This window comes from Charadrius vociferus, unplaced genomic scaffold (assembly GCF_000708025.1).
Source record: "Charadrius vociferus isolate BGI_N301 unplaced genomic scaffold, ASM70802v2 scaffold156, whole genome shotgun sequence".
Taxonomy (NCBI): domain Eukaryota; kingdom Metazoa; phylum Chordata; class Aves; order Charadriiformes; family Charadriidae; genus Charadrius; species Charadrius vociferus.
The window spans coordinates 1,326,257-1,354,034 of record NW_009649042.1 but is presented as its reverse complement, the minus strand read 5'-3'; the positions used below and the strand labels follow the sequence as shown (position 1 = coordinate 1,354,034).

General features: G+C 37.7%; 1 protein-coding gene across 1 annotated transcript in view; it reads right to left on the bottom strand.

Annotated features, from left to right (window-relative positions):
- The window catches only part of TPO (thyroid peroxidase), a 67,522-nt gene that overhangs the window by 33,835 nt on the left and 5,909 nt on the right, over positions 1-27,778 (bottom strand). The window contains exons 2-6 of the mRNA XM_009887928.1: positions 22,703-22,787; positions 16,154-16,323; positions 13,625-13,757; positions 8,074-8,203; positions 5,171-5,377 (exon numbers count right to left, since the gene is read on the bottom strand). Of these exons, the coding sequence (XP_009886230.1) occupies positions 5,171-5,377; positions 8,074-8,203; positions 13,625-13,757; positions 16,154-16,323; positions 22,703-22,787 (725 nt within the window). The remainder of the gene's footprint in view (positions 1-5,170; positions 5,378-8,073; positions 8,204-13,624; positions 13,758-16,153; positions 16,324-22,702; positions 22,788-27,778) is intronic.

Below are 27,778 nucleotides of genomic sequence, written 5' to 3'. Positions count from 1 at the left end.
CGTGTCAGTTCCAAGAGTTTAAAAAAGATTAACCTCAATTAAAAATGTTATAAAAATCATGGAGTCTGAGTTTCAAGGAATATAATGCTGGGGGTTTCTTATCAACTGATCAACATGAAATAGAAACAGGTAACACTCACTAAAACTGCTGAAATAACCCAGAAAAAAAATCTTCAAACATTTGACTAAAAGAAAATAAATGTTTTGTACAGAGACCTGAGCTAACCCTTTTTATTTGTATTATATCTCCTTGCTTTTAATTTTTGAAAAGTCTTTGGCAGAAGACAGTTAATCCTACAGGTGTAATATAAAAAGTTGTAATTTCTTCTTTATACCTCTAATAACACACAGACCAGTCTGTGAAGATGAAATAGTCATTAAAATTGTGGTAAAAGTATCAAGGCAACTTTGGAAAGGAATTCAAGAGCTTCATATATTAACATCGTTACCTCATTTATTATATCAAGTGAAATTTTCTTACTACTGAGAACTCATGGCAGTAGGAATTGATACCAATAAAGCATTTAAGTTAAGAAAGGGTTTCATTTGGTTTTCAAGTTTTGTTTGATAATGAAATTCTACTAATATTTCTGTACCAGTTAGGTTTTAGCAAATCAAAGTAGTTTATTTTTGAAGGAAGTATGTAATTTATTTTCCTTTTTCTTTCTTTCACCGGTTACTGAAATCCGTAATCTCTTTGCCTTGGACTTCCTATTTAGTATTTGTCTCTATTATTAAGTCTCTTGCTATTAGTGTGTCTTCTGTTTCCCTTCAGCTGATAAAGTAAGCAAGAAGCTCATCTCATGCTACAAATACCTGAACATGCCAGCCACAGCATTGTATGTGTTTGAGTTCCTCCTGCTTCTAGTTATCAGGAAAGCCTGGAAGAATTCAGGTATCACTGGGAAAAAAATGTATGAGCCGCCTTTAAGTTGTTAAACAGCGAGGCTCACAACAAAACATATCAACAGAGAATGAAGTTCATACTGAATAATCTTTAGTTAACTGCCTCTGCAATTTCAATTCAAACCATTCTGTGCCCCAGTGGAGAAAAACAGCAGTAATGAACATTAAGGGGCTGGCAGAACTGCATAACGCAGTCTTTTCCTTTTTCATGGGGTAAGTAGTGTGCAGCCAGCAGCTGAATGTGCAAATGAGAGGTTTCTTATGTTATTATTCAAATGACATCAAAAATAATCTGAGAGGAAAAAAAAAAGACCCTTTTCTGCTGAAATGGGTACAGAATCACATTTTTCTCCAAAACTAATGAGGAATATCCATATCAATTTTTTCTCTGCCTCGCATACTTCTAGAGGAAAAAATCTCACAACAAAACCCTCTCTGGCCAAAATAGTTTTCCTAGGATAGCTGTACATTGATTTAAACTGTTATTATATATGCATGGTCAAACCTGTTTACGGTGAAATTCTTTTATGTGTAGGAACATGAATAGCACTAATTGTTTCAGTGTACTACAATGTCTAAATTGTTATTTCAGTTAAAGAAAAGTCTTACTTATTGTGAGTTTGTTCTGTGGGAAATGACCTTGTAAAAGGATATTTGCTGTAGATTTGAAAGAAAACCTAGCTTACAGTCTATGAAAGTTTGCCAATAAGGAAAACATGAATGTTTATTTGTTGAAATGAAATTCGGAGATGAGTCAATGACCCTATCTGAAAGTGAGCTGCTACCACTGAAACGCAGAAGAAAAAGGCAGGGGCTCACTTAGCTGGTTGTTGAGCACACATCCACTGATCCGTTTGTAGCTGAGACAGTAACCTGTCATGTTACATGTCACCTTGTGCAAATCACCTCACTTTTCTGTGACTGTGTTTCCTTTCCACCTTTTTGTATCTGTACTAAGTGTCTGAAAGCTTTTCAGGCCTGTATCTTACTATGGGTATGCGGCATGTCTAACTTTTTGTCAGCAATGTAATTAATACCGAATAAAGTCAGTAGCTCTCCAATGAAAGGCTTTCTAATGCCTCATTCTGTCGCAGCGCTAACCTGAAATAATCATCTGAGGAATGAAAGGTTATCTCCTCATCCCTGTTCCATGTGTCAGGCTGCTGCAAAAGAAGTATAAACTAAAGCTAGAGAATTTTTCCTTCCCCCCCCATTGTGGGATTCTGAAGAGATACAGAAAAAGGATGTTCAGGCTCTACCAGAAGCTACAGGCTCAGTGTGAGAATCACTGGGTGAAATTCTATAGCCTTTATTATGAAAATGTCCAGAATAGAAAATCATAATGGTTCCTGCTAACCTATGAATCATTTACCTACGCTTGTTATTAATATTAATGTGCTACCACAGCTTTCAATCCTTCATTGAATTGCACTGACTCAGAACATTTTGCAGCCAACTTCCCTAACCTGCACAGTCAGGAGCTCCCTTTCCCTGGTGAAACCCCTGGGGAGGGTGCGTAGCTGTAAGCACAGTTGTCCTTTTCCGTGGGTGGATTCTCCCTTGGGTGCCGATGTTCTAGGAGCCCAACAAGAGTGCAAATTGCAGCCTCTGTGTTTACATTGTTGGATAATATGCTATTGATTTCACTGTCTTTGGAAACCAGCCACAGTTTCTTCATATACAAAATGAACATGTAAAACTTAACTGTGGCTGCCTTCCAAGTATTTAATAGCTGGAAATTAGCTTTACTTAGGATTTTGGGGAAAAAAATCAGTTCCAGGGGAAAATAGCATTTTGTTTCTGTGTTCAAAATTTTTTCTTCTGGACATGCTAATATTTGGAACCCCCTTCTTTATATTTTTTTTTAATACAGTGCCTATTATTTGCCTTTGACAAAAACAGTCACAAAATACTAGACATATAATAAAAGCAAATGAACAACCATCTTTGTAATTGTCCCTTTTTAAGCTGTGAATAACAGACTAATAACAAAATTCATGGGACCGTGTTCATGTAATGAACCCACAAGTTGAGAAACTTATCTAATACTTACAGGGTTGTGTCTGAATTTCTTTCTATGTCCCCCTCCATGGCCATTCTGAGTATCAGACACCAACTACCGAAGGTAGCCATGGGTATGCCTTGACCCAGTTTCGCTGCTAGCCTATACTGCTGAGCAGGAGCAGCTCCTGGACTACATTCAGTGCTAGACTTAGTATCTGTATACATAACTTGACTTCATCCTTGAAACACGCTTTGTGATGAATCTCTTCAAGCTCCAAGATACAAATCCAAAACGTGTCTCTTGTTTAGAGCACTGAAGGATGCACTTGTGGGGCTATGCCATGACAATCTGTGCAGCTTCTTTCTCTGCGCCACAATGCCGCTGCCACATGAATAACGTTACCCTTGAATTCCTTTTTAGAAGTGCCCTTAAATTGCCTCCTTTTTAAGCAGATGTGATTCCTAGGCTTGAACTAGTCAGGGTTCAGTGATTAGACTTCTATGGACCCTGCGATCCACATTTGATTCAAGTGGGCAACAGTACCAGTCTGTTCTCAATTTAAAAATCTATTTAGTAATAAAAAATATGGGTGTTTTGCACTTAAAGATCAATACTAATTGCACTGTTTCAAAGAATATCTCATAAACACAAAGCATAAGCTTTCAAAGACTTTTGCAGGTTTATGTCTACAGCAAACTGACTTTAAAAAAACGGGAGTCAATACATAGCCACATTGTGTCATATGGTGGAGACACACTCCACCTCCTTCATCACATCATGCGAATCACTGCTGGTCATGGCCTGAACTTCTGCCCTAGTCTCTCCTGATAAGACTTTGAGAATGAGAACATTTCTAAGGCTATTACTTAACAGCACAAACAGAGTAAATAACTTCTTGCCCCAGATAGAAATTTGATAGACATTTGAGAGAAACTAGAGATTTTCGTCAGAACTACGGAAGAATCACTATAATTAGGGCTGTGGTGGCTAAACCTGGTTACCCAGACACTCAAATATGTGATACTTCAAACATGTCCTGAGAATGTGATTCTTTAAGAAGTCTGTGCTCTCTCTGAATGCTCTCAAGCTATGCTTGTAAACTTTTGATAGTCCATATCTGCTGGATGAGAAAGAATAAATTTACCTGCCTGTAGTAAAATTGCATGCAGTCATTAATTTCACTTACCTTTCCCTGTGTTTTGGATTCTTTCACCAAATGGAAGATGTACTTTCAACACAAGATCTGATTGGGCTCCCATTACAATTAGCAGAATATTTTCCTTTATGTTTAATGGAAGTGGAATGAGGCACTTGAGGCAAAAGAGACTGTGGCACAGTTATCAGTTATGGTTTGTTGAGGGGAAAAGAGTTTTCTATTCTGATGGAACTTCTTCCTTACATTTGCTTCAGTGTATAGAGAAGCCGGTCAGTAGTCAAGCCCCAACCCTAAGGAAAGTGATTTAGGTTGCTCTGGACAGAGACGGAGGCATTAGTCCATGGAGTGTAACAAGCATGGGGCTCTCCTGCAGCATGAGGAGGACAGGCTGAGCTTTGAGAAACAAAAAAAGTCGTTTGACTTTGCTACTTAATTTTTTGAGTGAAAGAATGCCTATACTTTTAAATTAATCAGGCAAGAATACAGGATCCTATATTTATACCAATTTATGTTTCTTCTAGCCCTCTAACAAGCTTTGAATTCATGTTTTCCATCTACTCAAAGCGAAGAGGTGATGTATGTAAGTTTCAGCAACTCCCTGAAGATATTTTATACATACATTGAAAAAATAGCTCTCTTCAAAAGTTCGCATTAGCTGCTGGAAATATCTTTGCTTTCACTGAGTTAAGTTAAGATTGTTTCACTTTGTCTGGCTGACAATTTAAAAACAGAATTATTTATGACTATGTCCCTATTTCCCCCATTGGAACTCAAAACCTTGAAGCATGAGAACAGTAACATTGAGGGGGGACTAGTAAGGTTTCTCTGCAACATAAACCTGAGAGGTAGAATTTTTTTCTATTTGTACTACATACCTTAGCTATAGTTTGTTAGTTCTACAAAACAATTTAAATATCCACCTATTCCATTTAATAGTTGCACTGGGTTTCACTTTTTCGATCACTGTCTGCTCTAATGTTTCTGGATGATCTATCAATTTGCTTTATGATTATTCCAATGTATGTGTATCACTAATGTGTTTTAGTTTACTCACCTATTTAGATACTAGAATTTCTGTTGAAGAAATTAATTTAGAATCTTACCTTTATTGGAAAACATGGATTTTGTTTTTCACATGTTGTCTGGCACTCCATTCCAGTTAGGAAGGTGGTTCTGCTTGTGCTCTGGGGAGTGAATGCAATGTCGTGGTCTATGTACTGTCCCCACACCATGATAATATCAGAATACAGGTTGTCTTCAGTAACAGCCTCATTAGACGCATGAATAATTTTTCTTGTCACTTCACGAACCTGGAAAGAGAACTAATTTACTTTGAGTGCCAAGTAGTATTTACTTCTCATAAAATGATAAAACACTAAAAAGCAGAGGAACAGCAATAAAAGCTAACTTTTTTTCCTTAGAATGCTTTATGCTGTAGAGGACTTTTAATGGATTGCTTAAAAACAGAAACAAAACCAAAACCACAACAAGAAAAAACACAGCCTCTGACAGACTCTTATTTCTGTTCAGGAGCTGAGATATTGGTGCCACGAGCAGATTCAAAGACGTTTCAGTCGAGTTTTTCTATATACTTGCCAAATGAGCAGCGTATCTTTGATCTGTTCCTTTCCAGAGAATTTTGAAAACCACATGCTTCTTTTAGACTGTCTAAAAGTTTTCTTTCTGTTTATTCTGTTTTCTGCTCCATTAACAAATGGATTCTGTTTGCTGGGCAACCTCAAATCACTGCAGATACACAGAGGCTCTGGGCTGCTCCATACATAAATGGAGCAGCTTAAGCAGCCCAGGAGACAAGCCAGGTTGCAAATACATGGTAGCTGAAAGCTCTGCTTCATTTTCACAGGCAGGAAGAAGCCAAAATGTATTTCTGGGGCAATTCTGTGAAAGCTGCATAGAGATACAGATGCTCTGAGGGGGAACACATGGAGACATCTATGCTACATGTCCAGCCTATATTAACAACCAAGCAAAAGCATCAGAGCAAAATCAGTAGTCAGTTTGTGATTATTAGGGTCTCGTTATTCTTCACAGATTCCTCCCTCCTGCTGCAAAATATTCCCTCACATACAGCAGCTGCCTTAGAAGTCAAGCAATTGAAAGGGCAGCACATAAAATAGTCACAGAATCTCTAATAAATATAAGGTCTATATAATGAATGTATAAGGCAGGTGCAGTTAAATAGAATTGGTGAGGACAAGAGGCAACGTGGGACTTGTTAGGAACATCAGGATTTATACTGAAATAGTCAAGAGCAGAGATACATGTCGCTCATCAGGAATACAAGTCCTTATATCAGTATTTTAATAGCTTTGGTGGCCACAAAACACAAACTCAAACTTTTTTTCTTGCTGTTAGTAATATTCTCTTATCACTGTTAACTTGCACAGCTATGCTGTGTTCTAATATTGCTTTATACTAATCCTCACACTTATCCCTCACCTTCACATTACCTGCATGTTGCTTTTTAAAGGATATAGTCGGATACATCAAAGTACAAAAAAGACTGAATTACGTAAATGAGTAAAAACATCTACGGCACTAGTTTTATCCTATCTTACTTCAAAATAAAGCAGAGAACCTTGCTGATGGTCAGATATGATCAGATTTGGTGCAGTTATGTAGTTTTGTTTTAGCGTGTTTTAATTCACAAGCATGTACCCTAATGAATCTAGAAAAAGGCAGTTTGTACATCTACTGGAAATTTACCTGTGTAAATGTCAGGTTTTCATCTTTAAGCGCTAAATTGTGCAGCTTAGAGACAATGTTATTTAATTAACAACATGAGTTGCAGGTGACATTAACACTAAATTCTCTTGCTCATCCTTATTAAACATACAGTGGTTAAAACAACAAGACTTTGAGTCCATTAAAAGTCAAGTTTCAAAGCAATGATGACAAACCAGAAATAGTAAATCCAGCCCAAATCATTGAACACTGCACTGGGGAATTTTTCACCCAGTCCTCTATGCAAATATTTTTTGTTCAAACTCCCTTCTGTAGCAGCTTTGTTATTTTTTAGGTATATGAGCTGCTAAAATCTATAAATATTGCAATGCTTTCCTAGCCCAGTAACTTTGTCTGTCTAAAAAATGAAGTTATGATTGGACAGTAATATTTGTTCAGTTAAGGTACGCTAACCCAGGAGAAACGGTATACATGCATACACACAAACACGTGGTAGCACATTTATGTGCTTTATATCTATTTAGTAAACACCCAACCTTGTTTACCCCCTCCTCCTTCCCTGAATAAAGGCACCATTATTTAAACAAAGAATCATAAAATCACTGGAAAGTCTAGGTTGGAAGGGAACTCTGGAGACGCCATGGTGCAGCTTTCTATTGAAAGTGGGGATTAGGTTATTCAGAGCCCCATCAAGACAGATCTTGGGCATTTCCCATGAGGGATATTCCAGCAGTTGTCTAGGCAGCCTATTCTGACATTTAATTGTTCTCACAACATGTGGGGTTTTTTTTCTTGTATCAAGACCATATTTCCCCTGGAGCAACTTGTGACCATTGCCTCTTGCCGTGTCAGTGTGCACCCTTGTGAAGACCTCCCTCTTCTCCATAACAGCCTCTTCAGCATGGGAGGGCTGTGATTATGTCCACCCTGCACCACCTTTTCTCTAGGCTGAGCAATCACCACCCTGGGTCTGCTGGTTGCCCTGCACCTGGTGCAAGCCAGGGCAGGCACGTGGCTGGCTCAAGCCCTGCCTGCTCTCCACCATGGTCCTTTTTGGCAGAGCTACCCCCCTGCAGTCAGTGTCCCCCTGCACTGCTCTTTGGGCTTACCCCAGCCCTGATTCAGGGGACCTCTCGCTATTTGGCTGACTGAACTGATGCTTCAACAAAGTTGGCGGCTCCTTAACTGAGCGCAACTGCTTCTTTTGCTTTTTCAGTTACTAATGCAAATGGAGGTCTATGGTGGCACGTATGGTTATAGCCCAGTCTGTTTCAAGTGATCTTGTGGTGTGCTTTCTAACCAAAGGTAGCTGGACTCCATTGTATTGGACACTGGGATCCCATCCTCGAGGCTGGCTTAGTCCATCTTCATAGGCTGGTGGAAGCCACCTAGCCAAGGCAGTGTTGGATGCTCCCCATCTAGGATGTTCCCTGGGAAAAGAAAAAACAAACCCCCAAAAAGAACAGCAGCAGCAAAACAACAACAAAAAAAAACAACAAAAGAACCCCCAAAAACCACACCCACATCTCTGTATAATTCTGAATATTGAAAAATCATCAGTCACGGGGCAATATTCATTGTAATAAGATGTTCATGTATAGATCTTTGAAATGGCATCAAATATTGGTCCTTCATGTATGCTGGCATCAGTTTGACTCAAAAGGAAAAATTAAATTACTAATGAAACATTACTACTTGACTTATGTTTATAGTGTAAATTTGTCTTCTTTGAAATACTTGCCTCAGTCGTGATTTCCCGATAGGGTCCTCGTTCCCCATAAAGTCAGATATACTCCTAAGTTCTTTTGCTGGCATTTTTTAAAAGATATTTGTTTAGAGCATTATCTAGGAAATCAAGATTTAGGAAAATATAAAGTAGCCCAAGAATAAAGATGAAGAAAGCTTAAAACAAAAATGGATACTAGACATACAGAAGTAGTCATTTAGCAAGACCCAAGGAGAAAGACTGAGGAAAGGGGAATGACAGCTGAAGTTGATGAATTCAGTGGCAATGCTCCCTCTGTTTGCATCTATACTAATTACTTGTGTAGAGCTTTGGGAGGGCCTATGCACAAGCCCAAGCACTGCTATGCATTTAATTATGATTTTAAGCTGCTAACACTACCTGCCATGTGTTTTTGGCTCACACCACCTGGCATTTCTGTGAGTGAAGCTTGGCTGAGAACACCTTGGGATCAGTGCATGGCATGCCAATTTGCCATCCTGCAGACAGACAGCCTGCTTGGAAAAGGGAAGAGAAGTAAGAAAGACAAAAGTCTAAGATTAAAAGGGTGGCAAGAGTCAGGTCACAGTCGATTTGAGGGCCAGTAAATGACTCCTGGTGATATTTTTTTTTATTAGTATTGTCAGTGAGTCCTGGGCTTGACTCGATTAATTTTCCTTCTGTCATGAGCATTTCTAATGCATTTTTCCTAAGACAATATTTTCGGGTTTTTTTGGTTGGTTGATTGGTTGGTTTTTTTACATGGCCTGCTCAATATATTTCTTAATTGCCAAATACATAGAAATTAAAAAGAAGAAAGAAAATTTTTGCAATGTACCCAGTTGACCAAAATTGTAAAGTAAGCCAGAAGGAACTAGAAATATTCCCAGACAGTTAGTAGAACTACAAGGTGTTAAAACATATATTTACATGTCTAGTGGGACACTAAAGAGGGAACAATTATTTTATTAATACTTCATTGATCTCAGGCACAGTGAAGTGGCTCAATTTGCCAAGCTATATGGTACAGTAATACACTTAATTATCCACAATAATTCACACTTGAAGGTTGAAGTATGCTTTAATAAAGCATTCAAATTAGTTACAGTTGATTTGCCTTTATTGAAATTGCATAAAATACTGCACATAGTGTAGTGCTATTTCACTCAATTAAAAATAATGTAATGTTAATTTAACCGCTTAACCAGTGATTTTTCTCCTGATTGCTTTTATATTTTAGCAGATCACTGGAATGCTACTTTAGTAAAACCTTTCTCACATGCCTTTTTATTATTGCATTAAACATGTTAATGTCTTGAAATCTTGATTGAGTTGAAAAGATTTTTTATCCAGGGCAGATGAAATAATGAGATTTTGGTACCATACAGCTTTATAGAGTAGTCAAACTTGATTGCTATACATTCTGTTTATGGGAAGTGGGACTTTTCATTCATTTGTGAAATAGTGGAATTACACAATTTGGATTTTGTTTTGGCTCCCTTAGAAGGAACCTAGAGTTTTAAGATGCAGTTCACTATCCAGGTTTATGTCTTTTGAATGTCATTTTAATGTCCTGTCTAGTTTCAGGTAGAATGAATGATGTGAATGAACACCATGTGGCAATTTAATTATTGGATTTTGTTATGTTTTACATCACTACTAAGCTGAACCCTTAGTTTGCATTGAGGTGAAGCAGCTATCCAAAAGGAAACATCTCAATTCCTTCTCATAGTCAATGGATTCAGTCAGGACTGCTCATTCTTTCCACAAGGTGAGCCATATTCATACCCCTAACTGACAGTATTGGGGCTTCAGACTAAGCTATTCAGACTATCGATGGCAGCCCTTCCGAGAATGACTTGGGGATACTGGTGGATGAAAAGCTCAACATGAGCCAACAATGTGTACTTGCAGCCCAGAAAGCCAACAGTATCCTGGGCTGCATCAAAAGCAGCATGGCCAGTGGGTTGAGAGAGGTGATTCTCTACTCTACTCTACTCTACTCTACTCTACTCTACTCTACTCTGCTGAGACCCTACCTGGAGTACTGTGTCCAGCTCTGGAGCCCCCAACATAGGAAAGACATGGACCTCATGAAGCGAGTCCAGAGGAGGGCCACAAAGATGATCAGAGGGATGGAACACCTCTCCTGTGAAGACAGGCTGAGAGAGTTGGGGTTGTTCAGCCTGGAGAAGAGAAGGCTCTGGGAAGACCTTATTGTGGCCTTTCAGTACTTAAAGGGAGTCTAAAGGAAAGATGGGGACAAACATTTTAGGGGGACAATGGGTAATGACTTTGAATTAAAAGCATATAAATTTAGACTAGATATAAGGAAGAAATGTTTTACAATGATGATGGTAAGGCACTGAAACATGTTCCCCAGAGAGGTGGTAGATGCCCCATCCCTGGAAACTTTCAAGATCAGGTTGGATGGGGCTCTGAGCAACCTGATCTAATTGAAGATGTCCCTGTTCATTGCAGGGGGGGTTGGACTAGGTCACCTTTAAAGGTCCCTTCCAACCAAAACTATTCTATAATTCTAAGCACCAGGTCCTTACCTGATGAAATGGCTAATGACACAGCAATGAAATAGAAATGCTGCAGGTAAAATTCCTCCTAGCTGCCCAAATATTAGGCATAAAAATATAATCTGGTCATCTAAGCACTTTCCCATCAAGCCAGAGAGACAGACAACTCCTGGGTGCCATCATGCCATCCCATCCTATTAGGAGCAGCTAAAGCTTCAGCCTTGCAGTAGGCATATAACTACCTTGGAAAGCTAATATTAGGTGAGGTTAACTGCACTGTGAGATTCCATTCCTTTAGTACCTGTAATTTCTTCACCTTTGAATCCTTCTTACTGTACTACACTAAAAACTGCACATATCAATGCTAGTTAGTTGGCATAAAAAATGGGGAAAGAATAGCTATTTGGACATGTCTTGCCTCCCTTATTATTCATTAAAAAACAATGTTGTAAATTTATTTTGCTTATTATCCATGCATATACCTTCAGGCAGAAAGAAAAGTAAAATCTGTTGATATCTGTTACTAGTAAATGTGGATAATGGCACTGCTGGGAATGTCTGATGTCATGCTGATATTCTTCATAGAAGACCATGTTTATGCTATTCTGTTACTCCTGTGTTCAAGGAAGTTCACACTAACCCAAAGTATTCCCAGTGCTGTGGAATAAATACTTTGTAATCTATCTGATTTGCCCCAAATACGTGGACTGATTAAGTAATGCTTCTGTAAAGAAAATCCTTGCTCACTTTGTAATAGATTTAGATAGATTTTTCTTATAGGTAAACAATGAATTCCACTGTGATTTTGTTTTTAAATTTCAACTATGAAATGCAGCATTTATTGACCTACAGCACAGCTGCACATTCCTACTGGGTGACTAAAATTACAAATCCAACATAGGTCCCAATATATTTTCCATCTGAAAGTGGCATCTCTGTAGCAAGGAAAAGTATAGACTAGTATGTCATGTAATGTTTGAAGTCTTTGAAGCTGGCTTATATCATAGAATATATTGTTCAGGTTATAGTATAAAGGACTTTTTAAGCTGATGTATTTCAGTAAAGCCTGAGGTATTTCAAGGGGCTCACAAAGAGTTAGAAAAGTTAAGATATGACTCTCTGTTTTCATAGTCTTTGGTTTTGGTGGGGTTTTTTTTGCTGCCTTGCACCTTTTACAGATGTGTAGAATGAAGAGTCTAAAATACCACCAAATATGAATGATGGGTTTGTACACTGATTTGATGCAAGCATAAAACTATACAAAGTAGAACACAGCGACTAAAGACTAAGCAGACTCAATGGACCATATTTACCCCACCCAGGGTAAGAAAAGAGACTGAATTGCCTAAACACATCCTAGTATTAACCAGAGCCACCAAAGAGAAAAAGATGTTTTGCCTTATCTACAGCAGAATATATTTATCTCTGTCTCTGGAGAGAAAGACTACAGCAGCCATGCCTGCAAATTAAGAGCTTCAGCCATGTCCCTACATTCAGCTGCATGAATCTTGGCCAACGTGTTCAAGCCCTGATGGAGTTGTCAGTGCAAATGTTATACTGGCCGTTAGCTCAGATTCCAAGAAACCCTGCAAGTGCCTGGGGGAAATTGTGGATATCCACACAGTCAGATTTATAACATCGATGCATATGAGGTTGTGTCCTTTCAACGAAGAGTCTATCAGGCATGTTCCTTGCAAATGACTTGTGATGCAGCAAAACAGATTTGTCTCATAAAATCAGACTGATTGAATAGTAAAACTGCAGAATTTTACTGCTGTTCATTCACCACATTGCAGAGTGCCTTAACCTGTGCAACGCCAATGGCTTTCCATTTACAGCGCTGTAGCCCTTCACTTGTAACGCTACAGTCTGCCTTTCAGTTTGTGACCTTAACACCTATGTATCTGAAGGTTGCTGAGTATAAATAACATTTACTGTTGTACTCAAAAGGAGTCTCATTCTCAGTTTTGCATCCTCATTGCATTGGGATTCTAAAAATACAGTTACATCTGTTACGTTGGGTTTTGCAGGAAATAATTGCCATGTTTTGGGGAAGAAGTAGATAACAGTAGTATATAATAGTTATTTAGATAGCCAATAATCATATATTTAGATATATAGATATATAAAAATAAATATATCACGCAGAATTTTTAGGTGCATGGTTGCTAAATGTTAAGGTTGTGGGAAAATACAAAAATGAGAATTGACTTGATTTTTTTATTGCTACTTATGAAGTAATTGTATTTTCCTGCTCAATGTCATTTTAACCCATGCAATCAAAAATGAATGCTGGATTAGAATTAGTCTGTTCAATTTCTATAGAAAAAGGCATATACTGAATCAGTCCTCCCTGAATTTAAAGTTCCTTACATAAAATTAGAAGCTTTCATAGCCACAAAAATTAGTGTACCAAAGTTTAGATGAAGAGGTCCTTCCCCTGGAAACTTTCACAGGTCCCTCATTTAGAAACACGTTGATGCCAAAGTTAGCTGATTGAGGTGACACCCCTAGTTTTTCTAGGAAAAAGTAAACAGACCTCCTTGTGTTTAAAGAATAAGAAAGAAGTATTTTTGGGGCATAATTCTTATCATACATACCTGTTATTGCAGGCGCCAGTGATGAGTCGATATTTATTAGCTAAGCAATTGTTTGGACATTTTGGTGGCAACATAGAAGGCAGACATCCAGAAATGTTAGCAATCATAGTGAGCAGGTCAGCTGATAAAAGATCTGAAAGGAAGAACCCAAACAAGCAATTTGCTCTATTGCTCGACAGCTGCTACAGGAAAAAGGGCATTATTGTCAGCTACAACTACAGCATCCCCTCTCTTCTTCCCAGGAAAAAGCATTTAGTAAGAAGTGCTGCAGGAGATAGTCTCAGGGATTTAGAGGAGACAGAGGGTGAAAGGGAGCTGGTTTTGTTATCTCATGCGTGGAGAATGAGAAGGAAATAGTCCAGCCATAGCTGAGAACTGGGGTTGAACTGCTCCTTTTTCTCCTTCTTTAATCTGCTCTCTGCTTCCTTCTTTCCCTGCACTGTAGGCGCATTGCCTGTCTGGTCCCTGTGCTTCCTACAAAGGTGTAAAAATGCCATTCAAGAACAGAAGTATATAGCAAGGAGGAACAATGTGGGACTGGAAAGGTGCAGTCATTTAAAAAAATAAAGCTGACTATATAATTAAGTGTGGAGTGGAAGAGGCTCAGGATTATTAGCTGGAATTTGGAAGCTAGGGAAAATCGGGCAGCTGTATACCGATCAACAGCATGTTATTAATATCTTTATAATATGATCCCAGATGGCTGTCCCAGTCAGTGTTCTGCTGACGAGGGACCAAGTCACATTGTTCTGTAAGCTCCAGAAAGTTGTCTCCCTCTCTCACCCATGCATGTATGTGAACACATGTATGGCAGATTGGAGGTAGAGGTGCACATGAAAGAGGATCAATATCCTTCCTGAACTCAGAGAACTCCTGCCATTCAGACTGACTGTAACCATCACATGCTGAAAGAAAATGGTAGAGGCAGCACCTAAATCTTTCCCCTGTCTCTCCACTGGCTACTGCAAGTCACCCAGTCCTACCACCCATGTGTTCTGCCCATCCAACCCTGAATTAAGCTGCTTTAGTCCATTAATCAAGCCAAAAAAAAAAAAAAAAAGCTAGAAAAACAAACAAACAAAGATTCAAGAGCCAAATCAGCTCAAAAATTGTTCTGCTGAGCAGCTAGAACCTGTGCAAGGTAAGGGTGAGAACAGAGGGAAAATGGGCTGTTAGACCAGCTACACAACCTCATCATTATGTACTAGCTACTCATGTCAAAACTGTGGACAGAGCTGTATTTCCATCTTTGTTCAGGTTCAAAGTTATGCTCAGAGCCCAGTTCCCCAGTTATTTGTGTTGCCTAGGTATTGATTCACTTGTTTTCTTTAAAGCCAATTAAATTGTTCTTTGCTTCATGTAAAACTACTCTTTGTCATGGCACACAGACTGCACAGTGTCTATTCATCTTCCATTAAAGTTGTTTCAGTTTTGAGAATTAAGAAGAGCCTTCTGCACTTGTTCTACAGTTTAGAAATTCAATTTCTTTTGGAACTGCACCAGTAGAAAAATACTTGTGAGCGTTTGTGTATATATAAATATATGCACACACACATATAGATATATTTTGAGTTCTAAAAATGTCCCATAAGTTTAGCAAGCCAGATGTTTCCTCAAGGAAAAAAAAAAAGACAAAACAGTGGACCCTTATGTTTGTTTACAACACTCTAATGCTGCCATATCTTGAAAAACATTGTCAAGTTATAATACTAAGACAGAGAACACAGCTTATAATTCTCCAGTTCATGCTGTTCTAATCAAACTACGGGGGAGAAAAAAGTCAATGTTTCTGAATTTTTGAGTTTTCCAGACACCAGTTACCTTGAAATTCATCTTGAATTAACAGCAACAAGAAATTTACTTTACTTAGAGAATTATACATCATTGAATTTTCTGGATTATATCTCTTTCTACATCTTACATATAAACCCAGTTAAAATAGAAACAAAATGGAAATAAATCATAGAATCATAGAATGGTTTAGGTTGGAAAGGACCTTGAAGATCACTGAGTTCCAACGCCCCTGCCATGGACAGGGACACCTCCCACTAGACCAGGTTGCCCAAGGCCACGTGTATTTGAAGTGTATTTCAAAATGCCAGTACCACAGAGTGATAGAAATTATATTATTTTGTCTGCAGACTATAGGCCCCAGAAGCACTAAACCCAGAGTGCTGGGGAAGGTAGATATTTCACTACAAACAAGAAGCTTGCAACACTGTGGATATGCAAGCTGATTTATAGGCAATACAAACATATAGATATGAGTTCACAGGATGCCAATAGCAAAGTGGTGCTTTCCTCAACTATAGGAACACAGCCCACACTCCAGCAAGGAAAAATGTAAACTGGTGACTATACGAGGTGCTTTTAAGAACAGAAGAGAGGGCATCTTGGCCCCAGGGTGCGGACCAGATGTGTACTCCTGCCGCAGGTAAAATAAAAGTGAAGCTAACCTAACTTTAATCTAAAAGACAACATTCAGGAAATCAACAGGGGTTTTTGCCAATGTCAATATACTATATTTACCAGTTGGATGCAATGAACGTTTGTGCTTCTGGCAAACTTTTTGTTTCAGCACTTGAATTGACATTTCCATTCGTTCAGCTGCTTGGGAAATATCTTGACTCTCTTGTTCAGGAAATTTTGAGAAAGCCAGCAGCAAGGCAGGAGTTGCTATTCCCCTTCCCTGGATATTTCTAAAATTGAGACAAAATACAGAAGGTTTGGTTTTTTTTTAAATGTATAACCTTTTAGAACTTATTCATAGCTGTATCTGTCTATGTTGGACATGTTCTGAGTTTAATGTATATTTTGATTGAAGTGTATGCTGGGAAAGCAGAGAGGAAGACTACTTTGTGACATTGTTCTACAAGGAAAATTCTGGAAAGAAAGGAAAAGTGCCCTTCCATAGGACACACACAACAGGGCTGAGCTTGTGAGAAGCCTTCAGGATGACAGAAACTGTAGGGATGGACAGAACCTGCAGCACAAAGTGTCTGGGAAGACCTTGTGCAGGATAGTCACAATATAGGACTCTCTGAGTAGCATTTGCTTTTATGCAACATTTAATATCAAAGACCATCGCATTCGTTGCAGGTGGATTCACAAATGCCTTAGAACCTAGTCAAGGAACTGGCCGTCTGCTGTTGATCATAGAGACATGTCTCCTCTCAAAGACTGTCCAAGCACCTGCCTTGAAGTGACTAGTTATATATGGAATTTCAGCAATTAGTTTAGTAGGGCTTCGTTAGGCAGTTATACGGCGATATATATGCTAGTTTACAGCCTGGCCTTATCTCTAACTTTAAGGAACTCAGGTCTGACGACATAACTTCTATAACATAAAGTTAAACACTTAAACACAAGAAAAATCCTTTTTACTGTGAGGGTACTCAGACACTGCAACAGGCTGCCCAGAAAGGTTGTGGAGTCTCCATCTTTGGATACATTCAAAGCCCAAATGGACAGTGTGCTGAGCAACCTGCTCTAGCTGACCTTGCTCTAAGCACAGCACTGGCCTAGATGGTCTCCAGACCTCTAGCAACTGTTCTGTGATTCATTGCAAGATTTATTTTTTACTCAGCATGGGTCATCTTACCACTGTCCTTTTATTGGCAGAGAAGCCTTAAGAAAAGTTCATCAGGGAGACCTTCCTTTTCAGCTGGAAGTCCCAAGTCCTAAACTGACTTCTACAGTTTAGAAAAAAAACACTCCAGTCTACTCCATTTCCAGACATGGTCATAGGTTGCAGACATCCCTGAGGGCTTCTCTGCAGCACAGATTTAATTGGACATGCAATTTTCATGAAAACATTGTGCTGTCATATTCACTTAGGTTTGTTTAAAGCACAAGACAAGTTTAAAATGGAAACAGCAGTTTTGATTTCAGCAAAGAAAACAGTTAAATTTCTGTTTTTAAAATTAGAAACGTGCTTACATAAAGAGCATTAAGAGAGAAAATACAACTCCAGTGTTTTTTCTATATACTAAATTTGTCTTTAATTGATCCAAGGCAGCCTTAGCCTGCTCATTTATTCTTTATACAGAAACTACTCCTTTCCTTTCAAGAGCAGAGCTCAAGAACTGCAACTATGAAAAAGAGCTATCTTGCTGCTCAGGATTGTGTTTTTCAGATTTTCCATAGCCAATCAGGAATTTGACTAATAATCTGGAGAATTAAAAGACCTGAACTGTGTTCCAGTCAAAAAGAAAAGAAAGATGATATAACTAAATGCCAGGTACATGGATTTCATATTTAATATCTGCATGAGAATAGTATCAGTAATGCATCATTTAAAAAAAAAATTAAATGAACAGGGAAATGTGTTTGTACAAATGAGTTAAACAACAACATTTGTACAAATTAGCTAGGAGCTAATAATCAAAAATATGCCACCAAGCCCCTAAAAAAGAAACCCTAACTAAAAAACCACCACCCTTAATGGCGCGATATGTTCCATTTTGAGATATTTTCTCTTCTATCTTTTGTCTAATCTAGCAGTTATTGTAAGATTATCACAGCAGGTTCTAGTTTGCCACATTTCCTGTGTGTCCTGTCATGTCCCATCCTGTCCCATCCCCCTCCCCCTTACTCAATATACACATGCTAGTCCCTTCTGGTTCTTACCCACACTCCTGAGGCTGAGCTCTGATTCTGGAAGAAGATGCTGGTTTTCTCAGTGTGTAAGTTACAAACTGTCTTGATATTTTGCAATGCTGAAATAGCCCCATAAAGCTACTAGAATAACCTGTGATAGTATAATTGTCAGGAAGATGAGATCAGATATAAAATGTCTTCATATTTGTTTAATAATATAAGTCCTAGTGCAGACCATGGTGTTTAGACAGAAGGTTCTTCATGTTTGCCAGACTCTCAGTTACTGAGTCTCATCACAGATCATAATTAAAAATAAAATAAAATAAATTCTTCAGAGTATGAGCCACACTTCTTCTTTCAGCCTCAGGTATTTTGAGTCTCTGAGATTTATTTCTGCCTTAAATTAATATATTTATAGAATACCTTGTTTAGAGATTTCTAACCAGAATTAATGCCTTAGATATTTGCCACCATTCAGGAGGTCTCTCAAAGCAGTGACATGGTGCAGAATATAAAGTGACAAAGTTATAAAATGATAAAGAATATAATTTTTTCTTTCCTCTAATGTGTACGTACATGGCCAGTCTGCTTTAAGACCAGAGCGGCATTGACTAACTGATCATGCCTAGTGCATTTCTGCAACTATAACTTCCTAAATGGAACACTGAAAATTATTTTCCACTTCCCTATGCATAGAGATGATTCCATAGATCGTCCCTTCTGTAGAGGGTCCTTTTGAGTTGGCATAGGTAGGAGCCAATAGAATAATCTTACATTGTGAGGTTTACAATTTAAAAACATGAAATGAATTAGTTCAAACATACACTAAATAAAATTCATTTTACCAAAATGAAGATAATAAGAAATATCTTTAATCTGCTGTTAAGGCTTGAACTTTTTTTAGGGTTGCCATCTATACTTTTTAATCTGTTAAGAACGCCGTGCCTTCAGCTAAAATATATGTTAAATCATACTAAGTAATTTCATTCATTTCTTTCTTTAGTTAGGCTGAGAAAACCTTTTGTGTTTATGTTAGAATTGTACCTACCTTCAGTCTGTTAGAGTAAGTCTAAAGAGGAGTCTGAAAATACTTCTTATCGAAAACTCACTCAAACCAAATATCAAGCACAAGGGAAGAAATCCCACCTGACAAACCACCATAATTCACATCTGTCTTATATGTAGCTAGTTCAGCAGTCTTTTTGAGTTAGTTTCCAGGTTCTAACAGAAGAAATATATGATCAGCAGCTGTGTGAAACATAGGCCTAAGAGACTATCACTTTGCACAGCTTGCCCATTCTGGAATTATCTTGAGTTTCTCCTCCAATGTAGAACCCAGAAAAAACAGAGACTAAGCAGAATATAAAAAGGAACGTACATCCAGAATTGGAAGCCCTCCCAGCAGTGCTGAGCCTCACTAGTTAAAGCTAGTACAAGTTTTATAATTTGTACTGGTTGTTATTATAAGAAGATTTACTGGAAGTAGATTTTCCTCTTGCAAGCCAACTACCGCTTTCAAAACTTATGTTGTAATGCACCTGGTAGTAAATTAGCAATATATTTGCACATACCACTGGGTAAGTGTCATAACCTCACAGGTGACACATGGCTCTGAGAGTCCTATCCAAACTGCCTAGATTCCCATTAGCATTGCCACTGTAATACAAATAGCACATTTTAATGGTGATGCCATTGTGTTCCATCTATGCTATGTTAATACTATTATGAATGTTTATATTTTAATGACAAAGCATGAACACCTAATCTTAAAGACTAACAAACCCTAATTGGAACAGCAGGCAGGTACTAGCAAACAGTCATGAGAAGCACTTGCCAAGGGGAGAAAATCATGAAGAGAACAGCAAACTATGAGGATGACACTGGGACCCATGTGACCTTAAAACCTGGGAATTAATTCTGAAGCAGTAGCATTTTCCTAGAAAATCCTGATATGCTTTAAAAAATAGAATAATAAAAAAATTTCAGCCAATATGTTTAGTGCATCGCTGGTCAATTGCTCCAGAAGTTAAAGTGTAAAGAGCAACGCAAGATTTTAAGTGATGATATTAAACAGCTGAGGTGAAGCAATGTAGTTATCAGTTTTAATCACAATTCAAATCAAACTGGGGTCTCAGGAGGAACTCAGTTGTTTTGACTCAGTGTGCAGTACAGAGCCCTAGATCATGAATTCAGCAAACATCAGGTTGGACTATTGTACATGGAACAACTGAGTTTTCCCATTCTAACCCAAAAAAGGAGCTGCCTTTTCATCTCAGAACTGGCTTTTCAGTCCCAAAGACAGCACTGAGCTCATACTATTGCACTGTAGTTTCCTTCAATTACTTTTAAGCCAAAATAAAATAAGTTTTCACAGTATGATGACTTCCATAACTTCCAGAAGCTTAAATATGTAGTCACATGCATTCCTTTCTTGTTTTTAGCTTTTGCGCTGACCAAAGCTTAATTCAGGTATACAGTATTCTGAAAGTTATAAAAGAAAGAAGCCTTAGCAGCTTTAAACTGACATGAAAACGCAAAACTATTGAATTAAGAATTCAAATACATTCTCTCCTCAATATAATGATCACATTAGACAATAGTTCAGTTCTCTACTTTGCAAATGGCCAAGGACTAATGTCTAAGAGGCAGGTGTAGAGTGCATTTACAAGCCTCCATTAAAATAGGAAGAAGTCTCTTAATGAGATTTATAATTCTCACTGCCCCACTTAATTGGGCCACAATGAACTGAATTATATAAAAGCACAAAATAGAAATACAATTTGCACTTCTGGTAATGATCATCTGTAAATTGAAAGACCAAGTATTTTATTCCAGTTAACATAAGAGCAACTGACAACTGTCTGAGACTCAGACTCCTAATGCAGGTGTCAGACACTTGCGGCTCTCATTCCACAAACCAGAAAAGCCTGTGCCTCAGTGGTGGTACTAACGCACATCTTTCGACGATCTGCTGAAAGCCTTTGGCTGCTTACAGGGTTAACCCCAAAATTAAGCAAAAGACATGACCAATTCTGAGTCCTGTTACTAGCCTAAGAAAGATCCTATGGTTAACAACAATGTCTATTAGATCAAATACTCCACAGCTTTAAATCACTGATCTAATTTTCAACTGCTGCTGTTAAAAGATGGAAGAAAAGGGGAAAGGGAAGAAAGGAGAGCGAAGAGAATGGTAGAGTAAGGGATGAGAGTGGAGTAGAAGAGAAATGACCAGATGACCACCAGAGGTCCCTTTCAACCCCAGCCATGCTGTGACTGCAGTTCTTATAAAGGCTTTTAAAGGGAACCCAATCATCTATATGATATATATATAATCTGTATATCAACATATACAATAATTTGAAGAAAGCTTAACAGTCTGGTGATTTACCTAGGGTGAGCAACTGGTCTCAGTTTTATCCGAATAGAATTCCAGCAATTATCTTTAAGCATTTATCTTTTAGCATTTATCATCTTTAAGACATTGGGCAAATATTGACCAAATAATTGCCACAATATCCTATGAAAGACTTAAACATCGGTGTCTCCATTTGATACACGAGGCAGCTGAGCCACTGAAAGGTTGAGATCTATGTTTTTAAATTTGAATGCCTCAGGATTGTCACCGGAGTGCTACTACTACAAAATGAAAGTGACCTCAAGCCTCTACGTACTATGCAGTCACAGTTCTTGACAGGTTCTGTCCATATAAAGAGTCATCTCGCCTGGAGCACTGCAAATGGCAACTCATTTTCAAAATACAGAGATAAGTCCTTTAGGAAAGTCTAAGCAAAAATGTGGTGATTGCACCCTGTAAATCTTGGCTGATGTGTTCCGAATACCGGAGAGAAATTAATTTTGTGCAGCACAGAAATGTAGTCAGAGCTACACAGAAAATGGTCGAATTTTTTATACTCATGGCTAGTCATCCTCAGGTGCTTTCATCATTCCTCAAAAGGGATCACTCTCGTGGCATAACTCAAACACAAAGGAGCTTTCCCCAAGTTGTTCACGACCCACGGTTCAAGACAAATGTTTTATTTCCTTTCCCTTATCCTTTCATTACATCTGTTTCACATGGAAGGGGAAACGTGAAATTCACTTCAACAGTCCCTTTTAAGGCAGTAGGGTTTTAACATTGATGCTGTAGGAATTGTTCCCATCTCACTTTGCTCTGGAAAAACGTAATTAAAGTTCAAAAATATATAACGTCCATAACATTACAATTTTTTGGAGCCACATGTTAATGGAATGTGGTGTGCTCCTTAGATCAGAAAAACATTCCTGTTTACTTTCATATTTCTTATTTTTCTCACATTTTAAGAGAGCAACTTATTCAGTGATAATGCACAAGGTTATGTTTGTTCAGATGATCATAAACATAATCTATCATCATATGTTTTCTCAAAGAAGCTGGTTGATCTCAAATTTCTCTCTTATGAAAGCTTTTTGCTGAATAAATCCTTCACTATTTTTTTTTACCTTTTCAGTGTATAATGTGCAGCATAATCCACCAGATTTAAGCCCTTCTGGATAGCCTCAGTAATGCAGTTACCTTCCGTTTCTTCTCAACAGGAAAAAAATAAAAAGAAAGGAAGATTAATACATTATTCAATAATATATTTATTCAAATATTTACATCTACAAAATATACAGGTTTGTAATTTTTCCTCATTAAAAGGATCTCCATATTTTAGTGTTCCTGAAACTAATGTGGCTTCTGGCCTTTCTGAAAGATAACATAGGGGCAATAAATCAACCCTTCCCTAATTTATAAAGCATGGAGATCTTGACTTTTCTTCTGTTTCTTCCAGTATAAATCCAGTTGTGCACATTACACAGTACCAAACCTGACAGGTCCATCTGAAACACATTGTATTATCTGTATGCGATTATGCTCCTTTGGCTTCATACGTGTTTTGCATTACACTGTCCTTGAAGTGACAGGACAAATCTGAGCTTCCCTCACAGGTAGTCTGAGCCATATGAAGAATTCAAGTCTGTATTCAGGCATAAATTAAGAAACTTTAGGACCTTCTGGGATCTGACCGATGCATGAAAGCCCTGTTATCATCTCTCCACCTATGTTTGATGGAAAGACTTTGAACCTGATAATACTTCAGCTCTGCTATTTTGCGTAGTGCTATTATGGAACATAAATTATTCCTCTTTAGTGTAGATCTAGCTTTATATTAAATGATTCAGTTATATTTAAAATCCAGTGGTCTAATTCCCATCTATATTTTGTGAGATCACCCATTTTTTCTTAGAAAATGAATTGTGAATAATAATAGTTTGCTAACAATCATTTGTGTACAATTGCTCATCATTTATGTACACTGTAATTTTCGGTGACATATTTTAACTTTAGTCCACGTTGTGCTATTTCTGTGATCTGTTTTTGAATAGGATACTCATCTAAAGGGAAGATAATGTGTGAGGAGGAGTAATCTTTCCTAGGCAAAATTCTACTTCACTCGACTGAAGATCTTCTCAGCCTTAAGTATAACAGTAGTTATTTCTTTTTCACCTATATATGATAAAATATCCGATGATCCATTTAATGTTATCATTCAGATTTCTGTTTCATCTGCAAATGGTTTTGAGTCTATTTAAAAAAGCATTTAAAGATCTTTATAGGCCACACAAGATCTAATTCTATTAGAATTTAATATTGCATGATTTTTAATTACATTTAGGGAGTCTACCTCTGAGAAATATAGTATGCTCAAAGAATTGCTCATCATGTGGTATTGATTCAGATTCTGATCTAGAAGAGAAGATGCCCCTGCTATACCTGAATTCCATTGTCTCCCTTCCTTTTCTACTGAGAAGTATGATTTTGGTACCAATGTGGTGTTTTAAAAAATGTGGTTCTTGCAGTAATAAACATTATTTTGTATTGCTCCCATGGCACCAAAGGATACTTACTATAAAAAAGATCAGATACAGTCTATCTATTCCATTTATTTACAGTCCACATAGAATTCATTTTACATTAACTAACATCCAATATAAACTCATTTTAGACCATGTTTTTCCAAACAATTGATATGGAAGCTCCAAGCAGAGGATCCTCTGTGGAAAATAAAACAGATCCCCTGTTTCCCAGTGATGGTCCAAAAAAGATTTCCCATCTGAAGTAATGGCTTGGGGTTTGGTTCAGGTTTTTTATCGTTTACTTTATTTTATATACAATTTTATTTTCTCTGTGATTCTACACTAGCTTCAAGAGAAAACTTTCCTAAGGACTTTCCCTTCTGAATCAGATCTACAGCTACATAATTAATTAAGCGAATGTAAAGACTGAAATCCTATTTCTTCATCATCTCTGCCCTGTTTGAATGTAAAATCAGCCTCTGCAGAAGTCTCTTAAAATTCAGTCTAGTATCTGCTATATTTCTCCTCTATTAGATCTAACTGACTTAGATTGAACAGATGCACATAAAATAGCTCTGATGTTTAAAATGGCAAGATCATATTGTTTGAACGTAGACACTGCTGCAATCTGAGGGACTTGAAAATCTCCCTGGTATCTGCAGGTGCCAGCAGAGAACGGACCCACAGGACACGTGCACCCACGTGGGCCAGCAGCAGGGTGCCAGGGGGGACATCTTATGGCAACTGACTCTAGCCCAGGATGACTGAATGTAGTGATTGGCAGTTTGGGAGAGAAATCTAGCAGTCATGCTTGTAAACATGTCATCTGACATATGAATGTCACTAAGGCAGTAAAATCACCCCTAGTCAAAGAATACATAATTGAGACACATTACACATACAAAGTTTTCCTTTTTCAATTTATGAAGCTGCATTTTAAAAGAAAACATCCATGGAATAATTCTCACAGAAGTCAGATAGTCTATTTTGCACATAAAAAGAGATTAAGCTAAACTGCCATTGCTAAACTGTCTGCAGTGCCAGTGTATTTTCAGCTTAACAATAATCACCGACAAAGAAAATAACATGGGTTTTTTTCTGTTACTTACCAAAGAGGATATCTTTGCCTATCTGAAGGAAAGAAAAGAAAACAGCTGTGAAGGCTATAGCTGCTGAAATTCCCAAAATAATGAACACTTTCATCTAAGAGAAAGAAGAGATAATTGTTGACAAAATACATACCTTCATCTTCTAATTATAAGCCATGCTATAAATAATTTCCCACATAGGGTAAATTTTACTTTTAAATTAGATTTGTAGCCACATGTTTAACTATGTTTTTGAAGTTCAAAATACTAATTTTTAGAAATAACTGCAATTCATTTTCTTTTTTTTTTTCCTTCCTTATTACTTTTTTTCCATTTTGAGAAACTTCCAGCACAAGGAGATGCATCACTTTATTTTAAAACATAATATATTTGGACAATATTAGCGACACAGCCTACATATTAGAAATTCAGCGATATTTTATCATGCGTTTTGAACTTCCCTGTGCACTAACATTAGTCACTTCACATAACATAGTGAAACTGGTCAAACTAATAATAACATCGATCAGACCCCTCTATACTTCTATCCATGTGTAACTGTGGTATCAAAGCAGCACAATGAATATGCTCACATAGCAAATGGGATCTACATTCTCCATTTCAGTGCACTGGTGTTCTGGCAGTTATTACAGCAGTACAAATCTATAAACTATCAAAGAGGTAACAGTTTTCACATGCAGTATGTTGATTGGAGATTGAAAGATTTAAAATGTTTTTTGTTCTATATTGCATCAATGTAAGAAAATTAATAATTAATAAATCAACTACAAATTCAAGGAAGCAATATTGCCCATAGAAATGCAGGGTGAAAACACCCCTTCTTTTTATATTTCATGAGTTAATATGATGAATTTTTTCTGGAAAATGACAAGCAAAAGTTTTATCGTCTGACCTTTTGTCTGTTGAGGAGATTATCTTCCATAGTTCTGTACTTTATCGATGGCAGTAACTGTTCTGAAATCTGAAAGTGAAGTACTTTCCAGGGGCCTGGCTTATGCTATCAGCTTTATGCACTGGTACTCGCTCAAGCTTTAAAAGTGCAAATGATTTCAAAATCTTCTTGGCTGCAGCATGTTCACACAAAGCAGAAACTGACGTTAATGCTTGATTTGTTTATTTTTGTCCTGCTAGGAACCAAGAGCTACCTATGTAGTCAGTTCTGATATCAAAGTTGTTTTCATGGAAATGTGGAGGACAAAATTTCAGACTGAAAAAGAAAAAATATGGCCATGTTATACAGTAAAGTAAAATCTGGGTACTCTTTTCACTAGTTCTCTTAGTCAATGTAGTTGGCAAAGAAGGCAACTATGTGTCCTATTTCATGTGTTCCAGCATTGGTGTTTTACCAAAACGGCCTTCTTAAACTCAGGTGATAACCCCCAGATTGTCCACCAACTTCCTTGCAGTGTTTTTTATTTTGTTTTTTTTCTCTTGGAAAATTTATTTCACACTTCTGAGCCTCCCTGTTTTTATTTAGTTGCACTTTTTAACTTTTTTAGTTATGCTATTGCTTCTTCTAAAGTCAGTATTTTGACCTAAAGAGTCTAACTGGCTGTTTTTTTTCCATTTCCTATTTAGGCAGAGAGATCAAAATCAGAGCTGGAATCGGGACTGAGGGTTCCTTAATTTCATTTCTGTTATTCTTGACAGGGAGATCACAAGGTGGAGCCAAAGATCAGTGTTTTGATCTCTGCTATGGGTGATAAGTAAAGTAGGGGTTGGGTAGCAGGGAGCACCCTGGAGCTGGTGCCTGTGGTAGAGGGTGGTGAAAGAAAACCTACGACCATATGAATTGACTGGAGGAAAGAATCAAGGTTGTTATTGTAGCAAACTTCAGTTCAGGAATAGCATCCATACCCTCTTCCCTGCAAAAGTGAGTCGACATTGGTGAAAAGTAAGCAGTGAGTAAAAGGAAATGGACCTCTCCTGGAAAAGTAGGTTATGCTTCTTGGGTGGGGGCTTTAAGATGGCAGACAAGAAGTCAAACTTGCAATACCTCTTCAAGCCCATTCCAAATTGGAAATTTTTTATGTTTGTTTCCTTACATAAGAAAAGATCGACTTCTTCCATGTCACATAGCATTGAGAATAGCACATCCACCCCAAACACCTAAGAGAATAAGGAGCTTTCACCTGTATCCTTTCATATACTTTGCAAGTATCACAGGTTTCATTTCTGAGAGTTGAGGGGCTTTCTTAAGGTGAAAAACACGTCTGATTTTCTTTGCAATTGCACAGTCAAAAATCAAAGCTTCCCCATTTAGTTCAAAAAGAGCTTACCTACATCAAGATTTGTTTAAATGAGGATCTCAGCCTTTGCTCATTGGTTGCAGTTGAAGCATTTGTCAACAGTAGACTTTGAATGGTTACCTGCAGTAAATTATTCTGTGATGAAAAATTTGAATGGCAGCATCTATTGCGTGTTTTCCTGAGTTTAATTTAAGACTATAAATGTTTAACTCCCCACACAGTTTTAGTTAGAAGGTGTGGGAAGTTACACTGGACAGATACGGACAGGCACCGTTGTATTCCCTGTCTTACTGCAGCCCATTCAGAAGCCTGTTATTGAA